The sequence below is a fragment of the Carlito syrichta genome, unplaced genomic scaffold (assembly GCF_000164805.1).
Source record: "Carlito syrichta isolate Samal-C Ts95f unplaced genomic scaffold, Tarsius_syrichta-2.0.1 Scaffold91627, whole genome shotgun sequence".
In the NCBI taxonomy this organism is placed as follows: domain Eukaryota; kingdom Metazoa; phylum Chordata; class Mammalia; order Primates; family Tarsiidae; genus Carlito; species Carlito syrichta.
The window spans coordinates 258,392-272,359 of NW_007035723.1; the positions used below are offsets into that span (position 1 = coordinate 258,392).

At 41.5% G+C, this 13,968-nt stretch overlaps 1 protein-coding gene across 2 annotated transcripts in view; it reads right to left on the reverse strand.

Annotated features, from left to right (window-relative positions):
- Positions 1 to 1,913: 1,913 nt before the first annotated feature.
- The window catches only part of ST6GALNAC5 (ST6 N-acetylgalactosaminide alpha-2,6-sialyltransferase 5), a 26,626-nt gene continuing 14,571 nt past the window's right edge, over positions 1,914 to 13,968 (reverse strand). Inside the window, exons 3-4 of one of the 2 annotated variants that reach the window (XM_021713116.1) lie at positions 5,525 to 5,690; positions 1,914 to 2,748 (exon numbers count right to left, since the gene is read on the reverse strand). In XM_021713116.1, the coding sequence (XP_021568791.1) occupies positions 2,464 to 2,748; positions 5,525 to 5,690 (451 nt within the window). In that variant the 3' untranslated portion in view covers positions 1,914 to 2,463. Of the gene's footprint in view, positions 2,749 to 5,524; positions 5,691 to 9,717; positions 10,808 to 13,968 lie in introns of those variants that run through there. The other variant, XM_008059704.2, reaches the window with a different exon arrangement.

Here is a 13,968-nt window from a genome sequence, read left to right on the forward strand (position 1 = left end):
ACAATCAATAATTAGAAAAGCCGATTATTTTTAAAGGCTAATGAAAATTACAGATATCTAATGAAATTAATGAAGAAAAAAAGATGAATTCCTAACCTGAAACTATCTGACAGCGACTTATAAGAAACATCATACTTACTGTTGAAACATCAAACCTTTCCCTGGTCATGTAGTCAAACTACTGAGAATTGCTGGGGGAAAAAACAAACAAACAAAACGCAACAACAAAAAAAACTTAAATGGAAACAAGAAGACAATGGAATGGTATCAGTACTAAAGGAAAACCTGTCAAAGTAGAATGCAGTGCTCAGTAAAAATATCCTTCATCAGACTGGATGAAAAAGAAAAGTAAGTTATTGCTGTTCATTAGATAAGTAACTTAAATGAAAAAAAAACACAAAACAATGGAAATGAAAGTTATTGAAGATGAATGAGCTGCAAATCTTCTAATTCTAGATCTCAAGACCTATGAAGCTACAATAATTACAGTACTAGGATAAAAAATGGGACCAAATTCAGAGTCAATAAACTACCCAACACGTATATGATAACCTGATTTATCACCAAAGCACCACTCTAATTCAGTGGAGGAAGGGTGGTACTTATAATAAATGGCATTGTGCCCGTTGGAATACCTTAAAAGAAAAGAAAAGAAAAGAAAAAAAAAAAAAAACTTGACTCCTACCCACACTATACTTCAAAAGCAATTTATTGGAGTAGGCAATGAATTCTTGACCAACTCCCCAGAAGCAAGTGCCATAAAAGCTAAGATAGACAAGTGGGGCCTCATCAAACTGAAAATATTTTGCACAGCAAAAAAAACCATCAAGAGAGTGGGAAGACAACCCACAGAATGGAAAAAAAAACTTGCTAATCATGTATCTGACAAAGGCCTAACATCCAGGATCTACAAGGAACTCAAACTATGAAAGGAAGGAAACAACCCCATTAAAAAGTGGGCAAAGGAAATGAATAGACACTTTTCAAAAGAAGACATGCAAGCAGCCAACAGATACATGAAAAATTTCCAGCCTCACTCATCACCAGAGAAATGAAAATCAAAACTACAGTGAGATTCCACCTAGCTCCAGTAAGGAAAGTCAGAAGAAGAAATAACTGATGCTGGTGTAGATGTGGAGAAGCGGGAATGCTTTTACACTGTTGGTAGGAGTGTAAGCTAGCTCAGTCTCTATGGAAAGCAGCGTGGCAATTCCTTAAAGAATTAAAAATTGTTCTGTACGATCCAGCAATCCCTCTTCTGGGAATATACCCAAAGGAACATAAATCGTTCTACAAAAAAGACACCTGCATACATGTTTACTGCCGCACTATTCACAATAGTAAAAACATGGAACCAACCCTACTACCCATCAAAAATGGACTGGATAAAGAAAATGTGCTACATATACACGATGGATGGAGTTATTATGCAGCCATAAAAAAACAACAAAATCATGGACTTTGCAGCAAATCGGGTGGCGTTAGAAACCGTCATACTCAGTGATCTATCACAGAAGCAAAGAATTGAATACCCCATGTTCTTACTCCCAGGTGGGACCTGAACATTAATCACATTAGCTCAAGGGAGGGATGGGCAGTTGCTTGGCACTGCTGGTGGGGGCAATATGTGAAGACACAAAGGGTACCTTGTTCTATACCAGGGGAAGTGAGGGCCAGTTGGAGGCCCAAACTTCACCAGAATGTAGCCTACTTGTATAGTTAATCCTTACTTGTACTCCACACCTCTATAATAAAAACAATTCTTATTACTAAAAAGCAATTTTAGGTGGATCATAAATCCAAATATGAAAAGAAGAAACAAACAAACAAAAAGCTTCTGGAAGGAAACATAAAGAGATTATAGTCATGACCTTGGACTAGGTAAAAACATTTCTTAAATAAGACACAAAATATACTATACACAAAATAGCAACAAACTGGATTTTATTAAAATTGAAAATTTTTAGTCATCAAAATACACAACTAAGACATTGAACAGGCAAGCCATACACTGAAACACATATATCCAACTAAGGACTTGAAATCAAGACTATATAAAGAATTCCTATCAATAAGAAAAAACATGGCAACCCGATTATAAGAATGATCAAAAGCTTTGAACAGATATATCGCAAAAGAAAATATGCAAATGGTCAATAAGCATAAGGAAGGATGCTTGGCATCATTATTCATCCAGGAAATATAAATCCAAAACCATAATGAGATACCATTATATAGCTAGCAAAAGGTTTAAATGCATGAGAACTGACAATACCAAGAGTTGGCAGGTATGGGAAGCCAGTGGAGTTCTCGGTCATTGTTGGTGGATGTGAAACTGATGCAACCATCTTGGAAAGCTGCTTGGCTTTAGTATAGACTTCAGCCAAGCACTGGTGGTGTCCAGTGACTCAGCAATTCGACTCATTGCCATTTAACCAATACAACGAGCAGTATTGTCCACTGTTATGGACTGAAAGTCTTTGGCCCCCCAAACATTGATAGGTTGGAGCTTATTCCCCAAGGTGACTGTATTAGGATGTGGGGAATTTGGGAGATAATCTGACCATAAGCTGGAGCCCTCATGAATAGAATTAGTGACCCTATAAGAAGAGACTTCAAAGAACCCTCTTTCTGTCTTTCTGCTGTGTGAGTATAAAACTTGAAGATGGCAGTCGGCGCCATGGAAAAGGGCTCTTGGCAGGACTCGATCACGTTGGCACCCTGACCTTGGACTTCTCGTCTCCAGAACTGTGAGAAATAAATTTCTGTTATGTATAAGCAACCCAGTTTATGGTCTTTTGCTATAACAGTCCTAAAAGAGTAAAATAGCTCCTCAGAATACATGTACGAGGTGTACATAACAGCTGTATTCATAGTGGCTCTAAACTCAAAACAACTCAAAAGACCATCAATACTAGAAAGTAGCTCTAATGCAATATGATACTATACAGCAATGGAAAATGAACTATTGCTACATGCATCAATGGGGATACATCTTGCAAACATAATTTTGACTCAAAGAAGCTAGATACAAAAAAAGGACATTCTGAACGATTTCATTTGCGTGAAACTTAGAAATAGGTCAATTGCCACTGATGGAAGTTGGAATGATGACTGCCCTGGTAGGGGAGACTGACGGAAGGAGAATCTGCGTGAGCCTCTGGGGTGCTAGGGTGCACCATATTTTGATCTCGGTAATGGTTTCATGGGGATATAGGTATATACAATTTCATCAATCTATATATATGATATTTGCATACTTACTGCATAAAAACTATACTTCAGTAAAAATCAGTGACTTAAAAAAAGGATAAGTAAGACATTCCTCTGGAAGAAGAATAAGGTGAGGGAAAACTGCCCTACAAGATATCAAGATTGATTATAAAAGCTAAGGTAATTATGATTTTGTGGTTGGAATTAGTACAGGGGTGGACAATTGAACAGAGCACAAAGAACAGAAATAAATCCCCACATAGAAGGGGGACCCCCAAAACCCAGAATCATCTTTTAGAGGGTCAGCTCCTTGTAGTACAGGCTTCCCCAACTCACTGGCATCAGTACACCAGCTAGGGGTGTTGTGAGAGGCTGCGCTTGGCTTCAATGGGTATTTTTTGGACATTCTTTCAGCACGTGTGTCCATTTCACAGTGGATGATTCACGAGTGCACCCGCCCACACTGTGCTGAGTGTTCGGCAGTTTTTGTCCAATAGTGGCATGACCCCCGTGCCCCTCCCTCCCTATTCACCCAATCTCGCCCCAAGCGACTTTTCGTCAACATGAAAGAGGTGAAACAAAAAATGGCAGAAGCACTAAAAAGTATCAAAATTGATGAGTTCAAAAACTGTTTTGAGCAGTGGAAAAATCATCTCAGTAGGTGTATTGCATCAAACAGAGAAGACTTTGAAGGTGACTGAAGTTTATACATATAAGAATAAATACACAACTTTTTATAAACAGATTCCGTTTTTGTGGGAGTCCTTCCTTGTATATGGAAATTTGATTGCAGATCACTAGGGAAAAACAAATTCTTCAGTAAATAATGCTGGCTGGGCTAACTGGTAACTAAATAAAAACAGAAGCAAGTTCTACCTCATATCATACAAAAAAATACATCCCTGACTTCCGTGTGAAAGACTAAATCTTGGAAATTTTTAGACTAAAACATAGTAAAATACTTAATGACCAGGAACAGTAGAAGAATTATGAAATAGGAAGCTCTAATCATACAAGATAGAAAACATGACTACATTGAAATTAAAAAACAAAAAACTGTTCCTTGAAAGGCGCCATAGAGAAAAAGAAAAGATAAGCCTTAAACTGGAAGGTGATATTTATAGCACATAAAATCAACAAAAAATAGCATCAGGCTATGCTAAGAATTCTTTAAAATAAAAGGTGAATTAACCCAGGAAAAAAGCGGACAAGGGTGAATAGCCATCTGACAGATGAAGTAACACTGATGATGAATTAACACAGCAAAAAAATGCAGAGCCTCACAAGGAGTTATGGAAATATCAATGAGGTTCATAATGAGATATAATTTACATCCACCAGCTGGTCAAAAATTTGCAGTCTGGAAATACCAAGTGTTGGCAAGGATGCGGACCACCACTGTTAGGAGGATAAATTGTTCACCGCTTCAGAAAACAATTTGGCAGTCTTGTGCATGTCAACAATTTTATTCTCTAGCCCAGCAATTATTCTTAGCTATGCACTCTAAACATTCTTGCACACATGTACTAGAAGAACTTTCTAAGAAAGTTCATAAAAGCATTGTGCATATTGGTAACAAGCAGAAGACCCAAATGTTCACTGACAGAAGAGTGGATAAAAATAAATTATGGTATATTTGCACAATGACATTATATAACAGCAAAAATAGGGTTACATGCAAAGAAAATTTTGGGAAAAAAGGGAAGTTTCAGAAGACTATATATAATGTTACAATGTTTATAAATATGTAAAAATAAATGATACAGTATTTATAGATAGATCTGTAGGTAATACAACTATTTAGAAAGCAAGATAATGGTGAATAGAAAATCCAAGACGGCCGGGCTCGGTGGCTCAGCCTGTAATCCCAGCACTTTGGGAGGACGAGTTGAATGAATTGCCTGAGCCCACGGGTTCAAGACCAGCCTGGACAACTTGGCGAGACCTTGTCTCTACAATAAATAAAAAATTAGCCAGGCATGGTAGCAGGTGCTTGTAGTTCCAGCTACTTGGAAGGCTGAGGTGGAAGGCTCACCAGAGCCCAGTAGGCCGACGCTGGGGTGACCATGAGTGTGCCACTGCACTGCAGCCTGGGCAACAGAGTAAGACTCCAACTCAAAAAAAACCCCAAAAAACAAAAAAACTCAACAAACACCCTCCCCAAAAAAACACACAAAAAAGAGATTAAGGTTAATCATTTAAATAAATATGTGGAAGAGGATCGTGAAAGCGAGGGACTCCAGATGCCCACATGCTCAAGAAGGGAATGATTGTGGCCCTTTGGAGAGGCACCGACTGGCAGCAAACTCACCTTTACTGCCCACCTGCTGACCTCTCCTGGAGCCGGGAGGTAACCGGACGCCAGGTGCTGGCCAGATGGCGATTCGGGAGCAGGGATGCTCGGCCCGAGGACAGCTCTTCCCAAGAGTTCTCCGTCTCCCTCACATGCTGGTGGAGAGAGGAAACCCATCTTGGATCTGCTTGATGGAGACAAATGTGTTTTGTTTGCTTCATTTTGCTTCCAAGAGCAACACACCCTTAACTTTTATAGACCCTCAGTAACCACCAGTTGGAGTCCCAGCAGCTTTAGGAGGCCGTCAAGTTTAAGGCAGGTTATAACTTGCCTCGTTTGAGCCTTCCTTTTGTAGTCGAACCACAGAAGTCAGAGCCCAAGCTGTTCTTCCGCCTTTCTGCAGATGGTGTAACATTTGTCAATATTAAATTTAATTTGTGCTCAAAGCAGTTCACTAACAGCGAAAACACAAAGCTTGCTGAACTTTGCTTCACCTGTGCGCTCAGTACAGACAGCATTAGCAAACCTAATGAACGCGGCAACGTTATCCTACCAAATCTAGGCCAGCTCGCTGATTAAAAACGTTATTAGGTTTAAGAGTTAACCCTATAAATAGTCCACTTAAAATTTAACTACATCGTAACCCGTGGCATTTCTTGTACTTTTAAAATAGTAGAATATATTTATGCCCAATTACCAGTCTGCTGGGTCAACATGAAAAAGTCATCATCAACAACGGACATTTATTGAGCGCCTATTGTGTGCAAGGCACTATACTAGGTATGGGGCTACAGAGACAAAGGAGAAACAGTCTCTGCCCTCAAGGAGCTTACAATCTAATTAGACTAACAGGACGCATACATAAAAAGACAAAAGACAATCCAAGGTAGCACAGAATATCAGGGCACCGAGTAGAAAGGAACAGTGTTTCCGCCTTTTTTTTTTTTTTTTGCATCTGCATTTCAATACCCTGAGTAGGCAGGAGTGAGTGGGCTTGAATATGGGGGTTTCTCTTGTTCATTTTTAAGTCTGAAGACACTCGCTCACCTCTTGCCTTTTCAAAGTACCTTCTGGCATGTGCTAAAACCTAGGCTACTGGCTTACACCCCCGCCCCCAGGGCTTATTATTATTTTGATCTTTCAAGTGGCCTTGTGGTAGGGTGACCCACTGTCCCAGTGCCTGGGACCGCTCTAATTTTAGAACTGAAGGTCTGTGTCTTAGAGTTCCCTTCCTTCCCTCCTCCCTCAGACTCAGGCAGACTAGGATGGTCTCTGAAACACCTTGTCCTGTAGTCAGACGTATCCTCCCACCTACCCTGGCCATTGCTCTGGCAGGACCCATCCCAAATCTGTTCCGCAGACAGGGCTCCAGTTAACCAACCTACAAGGAAGACCTTAGCCACTCCCAAGGCTGGTGGTTGAAAAGCAGCACTGTAGACACAAGAGGACAGTCAGGAGAAAATGACAGTCAAGAGACACAATGAAGTTCAAGAGGAGGCAATGAGAAAGGAAGACATGACTGGGTCAGGCATGAAACACAAAGTGTGTTAACGTCACCTCCTGACACTGCAGAGCAAGAGAACAGGAACATGGCCCCTTCTCTCAGCATAGGTCTCTGGTGGAATCTAAGGTCTGTTTCTGAAATGAGGTCACTCTGACACAAGGGTGAACATTTGGGCAGGTACTAAACAGGTACATATTCATTTAAATAGCACTGTCCTATTCCTAACAACATTTCAACTTTTACCTAGCAGTCATTTAGCTTCTAAATCAACAATGTAAATGTTTGAGGGGAGATTTTATTTTGAAATGAGATGATCTCCCTCTATTCTAACGTAATAGATCAGCAGCGGAGAGAAGCTCAGAAACAAAGGTCATATGTGTTGAGTGGGATTCTTTGGAATCTGATACACAAACCTGGTAGCAACCGAGGGATTCCAAGAGTCCACACACACATTTCTCTTTTAGGCATAGTACTGTGCATCGTTTATTTTTTGAAGCTCTAACTCTGAAACTGTGTGACCTTACAAGTTCCTGAATTGCTGCGGTTTTACGTGTAGCCCTTAGGAGGACCTGCCAGGGTTAGCGGCACAAGGACTTAGCTACCAAACACCCATTAACGGGTAATGGAAATCACACAGCTAAGTCCCCCATGCAGCACACTGAATATTTACCTCCTAATGTTCTTTTAATGTACGCTTTCTTGGGTGAATATTTACTGTAGAATATTAAATGTGAAATTCCTCTTTTTATGGGCCATTTGAAGTGATTGATTTTGTTTGTGAATTCCTGTATCTTTGCCCATAATGGCTATCTATAGTAATGGCCTCTGCCAAATGATCTTGCGTTGAAATAACAGAAGCCATGGATCGGCCAGCTGTGGTATTGCATTACCGTGGTCTTAAAAGCTAGGAGGAGGCTGATGACACAGCGGGGAGAGAAGAAAAAGGTACGTAGCATAACGAGTATGACTTAGGTTTCAGACACTATCAGACGTTGAAATCAGTGAGGTCTATAAACGCGGTTTTGCAGCCATCTTTTACATCGGAGTTTATGTTTAAGGGTGGTAAATGGTGTGAAGACTGACAGTCATGAAATGATGGTGGCAAGATAAGAATTCCATTTCCCACAACCAGGTCTATCAGCACCATCTATCAGAATTCTAGGCATTGTTTAAAATACTGCAATAAAATCACTACCCAAGTGGTAATTTTTTATACTTATTTATACCATTAAAAAAAGAATTCACATATTCTAGGTACATATGGATTTTAAACATTTTTCAGTGAAGACTTTCAGAATTTGGTTGCCTTTAGCTCTTTTGAGGATTTGAGAGGGAGAAGTTACCAAAACAAACAAAAATAATATGGAGCTATATGATGGTCTTTTAAAAAAAAATCTAAAAGCTGATGATATACAGACATGTGAGATATTATTAGATTAGGTAATATAGTACATCCTTGCATGTCCCAATTATGTCTGTCTTTCCAAATTTCCATAAATATAGAGACTGTCAAAGGAGCCACTCACATCTGAGCAACATAATCTCTTCAAGTGGTTGTAAAGGTAGTCTATAAATAGATTGTATAAAATTCAGACACTTCTTCACATGTTCATAAAACATGATGTGTTCATAGTCCATGCTGTGGAAGACACTGTGTTGGAATAAAATTCACAATCCCTTTAAAAACTATGAGAAGATGTAAATAACACTTCCCAGTATGTTTCAGACAGCCATTTCAATCTACTTTTAACAACTCGAGCCACACCACAATACTACCTGCCTTGTTTTTGCTGTGTGAACACCTGAATTATGTTTGCATTTCAACAACAATACTCCATGTAATGAAGAGTACCAGTTAGTGTAAGGGAAGGGAATCTTATTATTAATTAAGAAAAGGGAAAAGAAGTGGTAATGTGAGAAATCCTCCTTTAATCACAAACCTGGTCATGGCTGTAAAACAATGTCAGTCTTCAGACATAATATTCGCTGGTGCTTTCAAAGCTGGCATTAAAGAAATGAATGCCTCCTAAAAGCCACGTGTAGAGAAAACAGTAGCATGTTTTTTAAAAGACTATATTTTTGAACAACATTACTTGTTAAAATAAAAATCTATAATACGAATTAATCTTGACTCTGAATAAAATCAGTCCTTCATACTCCTTCGGATGGGGTGGGATGGTAGCGAATAGAATCTAAGAAAATCTGTAGTGAGTGAGTCCACACGAGTCCCAGGATAATCAGATGAGTTGTGTGACAGGGAATCTTCTCGTAGACTCTTCTCACAAGAGGGCGGTTCCTTGCTCTTGCAACCAAGGAACCCCCAGGAAGTATGTCTGTGTGTATGTGCGTGTGTGTGCGTGTGTGCGTGTGTGTGTAGTGCTTCCAGAGAAGCAGGGAGTTTGGGAGGGAGGGTAGATTTTAGCCCCTGGGGACCCAAGAGGAAGTTGTTTTTTTTTTAGTAAAAGTAAGATAAGTAGTATGGGACTAGAAAAGGCTCCCCCAAGTAAGGTTCCTGTTACAGTTGGAACACCATCATTCTAAGTGCAAAGTCTTCAAATGGGTCCACAAGAGGTTCTTAAAACTTTAGAACTGAATGAAACCTAAGAGGTCATCTGGTACAGTGCCATCCTTCTGCAGAAAGGAAAACCAGGGCCAGGAGAAGTTAATCTGTATAAATAGTTACTAAAGAAAGCTATCTGTAAGTTCTTCTTGTAAGCATCTTTTTGTTTTAATAACAGGTTTTGGTTTTCAATTTTGTCCTTTTGGAGCTTTTCTGCACACAAGAAAATGTCATAGCTGTTCTTTCTATGAAAGAACAGTTTTCCTGAAGACTAGGAGTTCAAAAAACGCAACACAAGATTTCCAACTGCATGCTAACAGTGAGCATTGTGAACACAGTAACTCATTAACCCAATTCTAGGCCATTTCCAACCATCATTCAGGATTAAGGAGTTAGGAAGGATAAATTGCCACATGATCATAATCTATAAAAATACTGGCCTAGAGTGCACTAAAAATCTCTCTATAAATAAATATTGGACATTTGCTTTATGAAAGTCAGTGGAGATGTGCTCTTCAGAAGTCATGTCCGTACTTTCAGGTTGCTTTTAACAAATCACACATACGGAGTCTAACAGATGACCACGGTTACAGATCAGGAAAGGAAACGATTTGATAGAAAAATGTCTTTTGACACAGTATCGCTAGAAAGGAATGCAACTAATATTGTTGAATTGCTCATGTTTCGATTTCAAAGGCAGTCCTAAACATGAGATCCAACATGTTTTTAGTCATGGCGGTTTAACTGAGTGGAGTGTTCGGGTCCTAAGGTAACGCCTTTGAAAGGGACAACACACACCGGGATGTATTAATTCTGGAAGTTTTTTCTTGCAAACTATCCGCGTGGCGTTGTAGTCACGCCTGGTAGGCATCTGTACTCCTCGAGGAGCAAGCTGTTTTCTGCCACCAGTTCTGCTACCCTTTCCTGCCTGGTGGCTCAGAAAGTTCAGGGTCCCGGCGTCTGAGGCAGTGGGTACCTGGAATCACAGTCTGGAATGCTCATTCCTCAGAACACAGGTTTATTCTCAGAATGATTCATAGCAAGCGATTCTGGCTTCCAGTCTGGTTGAAAAAAGTGAATATTGAATGTCCGTGCCCAGTTCTTAAAGACGCGTTTCTCTGTGATGAAGCGGTGATGACTGCCCTTGCGTCCCCGCTCGTGGGAGAGGTACATTGTACATTCGTCAGGTCCAAAAGGCTCATAATAATGATAAGGTACTGAAGGGTGGTTGGGATCCCTGTAGGAGGAAAACGACATAGCTGATGAAAGCAAAAATAAAATTTTCTGTGACCGATAGAGGCACGACGTTATCTCTAGTAAGCTGATAAGCACAAATCACATTTTCTAGGTAAATGAATTCCAGCAAATGGCTTTTCTGATGATTAAACAATAAGCAAGTGGAGAGGTTGTAACGTTGTGAAATAAAGGCAGTGACCAGCATGATCATCAAACACAGGGCCTGAAAATGTGCCGTGGGACATCTGGGCTTCCAGGACTTTAGACGCTACGCGTTACTAAGTCACTCCTTTACTACTGTTTTCGCGCTTTTTACAGACTGTTCACCACAAACAGCTTTAGAGATATTAACAAAACAAAACGCAGCATTCTCATTCCCCAGTCCAACCTCCCAGACCCTTCAGAGGCTTCCGGTTATGCCGAGAGCATGGCCTACAGGATGCTGAGTGATCGGGCCCCTCTTAGGGTCTTCTCCTCACCACCAACTTTGTCCACTCTGCTCCCACCATACTGGCCTTTCTGTCGTCAACCCCTGCAAGTCTATCCCTACCTTGGGGCCTTAGAGGAGGCTTTCTCTCGGGAACACTCACTCTGAGCTCACCCCTCACCGCTGGGTGTCAACTCACATGCGTCTTCCTCAGAGAGGTCTCACCTGACAGCTGCTTCCTTCGCCTGGATGCATTTCCTGTGTGGCATTAGCTACACTCTGAAATGATTGTTGCTGTTGAATTGCTTGCTGTCTGTTCCGGAGGGCAGGGTTTTGTATTATTCCTAGAACAGTGCCCAGTAGGTGCTCAATACATAATCTCTGAATTTCTGTTGCTTAAAAAATGTATACGGAGTTAGCCGTTACACAGCAAACCTCTAAAGACACTTCTCCTCCAAGGATGGACGGTGATGACCCTAGCAGGATTCCATGGGAGAAAAAGGAAGACAGCCAGCAAGGGGCCACCACTCTTGCCTTGTTGCTCCCGACGGCCTGACTCAAAGTCTAGAGTCTCAGGGCTCAGAAATCCCAAGTCCCCTGTCCCTGCTGGGTAGCCGGACAGCCCCAGCATTCTTCTGCCTCTGTCCCTCAGCCTAAGCCTCAAACAGGAAATGCTGGCTCATTTCAAATCCTGTGTGCATAGGACTAACATGTGGGGGCGGTGGGTGCCCTTGGAGTAGGGCTGCCAAAATACTTAACCACCAAAAAGCCCTGGTCTCGGGCTGACTCTGGAATAGGCCAGTCCTCTCCAGCCCTTCTGTCTTCAGAAGAGGGGATGGGGAGATTAAGCAGGTTTCCCAGTAGTCAAGCTTTCCTCCTTCAAACCACACTCGCCAAGCTGGCCTTGTTGCAGAGACTAAAAAAAAGACAAAGGTCCGGGCTCCGGCATCTTTCGGGTTACCCTTCAAGGCCTGATGCCCCAGGGTCCCCTCTGTTCATGCCGACTCTCCTCTAAGTACAGGAACGTGGTTTCCCAGAGATGCTCACCCCAGACACCTATTCGTTTTCTTCAGAGGCGATCAATACACAAATGGCTTTTAGAGTGGCAACTTTCCTGGGGTCAAGGCTGGAAGTCTTTTATCAAGAGGGGTGTCAAGTTTGTGGCTCTGACAACGATCAACCTTTGAGCTGTTTCTCCTCTCAGGTTAAAGTTCTTCCAGGAAGAGAGATTTATTTTTGTCATGTGGCATCTAAACACTCCTCATCCTGGCTTGGATGCTGTGCTGAGTTAACACTTTGCATCTCTAACACACCTGTCTCGGAAGTATCTCTTTGAGCTGCAGTGAAAAATTGGGTCCTTTCCGGCCTAGCTATTGCAGATTTCACTATTTACTTGCACTAGAAGTTGGAATCCTCTTAAAATTTTAAATGAAGCTGTTTCCAATAAGAAAAAAAAAACCCACATGCTAGGGAAAATTCAGGTTGAAACTATGAAGAAAACAAATAACAAAAAGAAACAGAAACATGTGAGACACATCTCCCCAGATTCACAGGACATAAGTTGGAGAACCATGCCACATCCAGACTGCCATGGTATGGTATGCTCGGGGTTAAACTTTTATTCCATCGCGAATCAGATTTTAAATCAGATTCATCTAAGTTTCAGACATATTATTGGCATCATTCTGACTACAGAAACCATTAGGTTTCTAAAAATATCACGAGATTGATTTGGCATCGAGGAATGAGGTAATTGGAGACGAGCTAAAGGGCACCATTGGATCAATTTCCTCATTCGGGAAGACCACCTCTTTAAGTAAAAACTTATCTGGCTCCACGTTGATCACCTAAAGAGAGAATTAAGTCTACACACTCGGTGAAAATGATTCCAGAGGTGTCCAAATCATTCCAAGTGTTCAAATCATTGTGGGAGTGAGAGTTGCTTCCACGCTTTAAGACCCCGTCCAGCCAGCAGAGACACACTCTGTGGGACTTGGGGCAGGCAGAGCCCGGGATGGCAGGAACAGCCGTCAGCCATCAGCCCCAAGCCATTTAGAAAGCCCTTCCTAGATGAAGGCAGTCTATTCCTCGGGGCTTTTCTCAGCCCTGAATTTCTAAGGCTGCCAGAGCTGCTGCTTCTGCCATCGGACCGGGACACACACACACACACACACACACCAATACACACCAGCTGAGCTGCTACGGGAGGGATGCTGGTGTCCCGGTCTCTATTGCAGGCCAGGTGAGCTGGAAGGGAGGCAGTGTGCACGGGGAGGCAGGGGTGGAGATGGCACAGAGCCTGTGCCCCAAGGGTGCAGCCTGCCACCAGCTCTCTGACAGCCAGTGCGGGAAAAAGTTCTGCAGAACAATGCGAAGGAGAAGGTTTTTTTCTTTCAGAGGAAGCAGGTGGGGAAGCAAACGTTTAAAGCTTTAAGGAAACACCACTGCCTTCACGCCCTGCTCATGGATTCTGGTTCAGATGATTTGGAGAGGGTCTCAGGCACTGGTGTTTTGAAAAATGTCTTAAGTTTGAGTGCAAAAGTAGCTAATGGCAGTACTGGATTATAAAGCCAATAAAACAAGATAAATATCCTGAGTCCAGGATATCTCAATAAATAAATGAATAAATGAATGAATGAATGAATGAGGGAGGAGAAACAGAAGAATTCCAATAAAGAGATGTGGAAAGAATGAGGATCAACAACAACAAAATCCTTGGCAGTCGTGGGAAACTG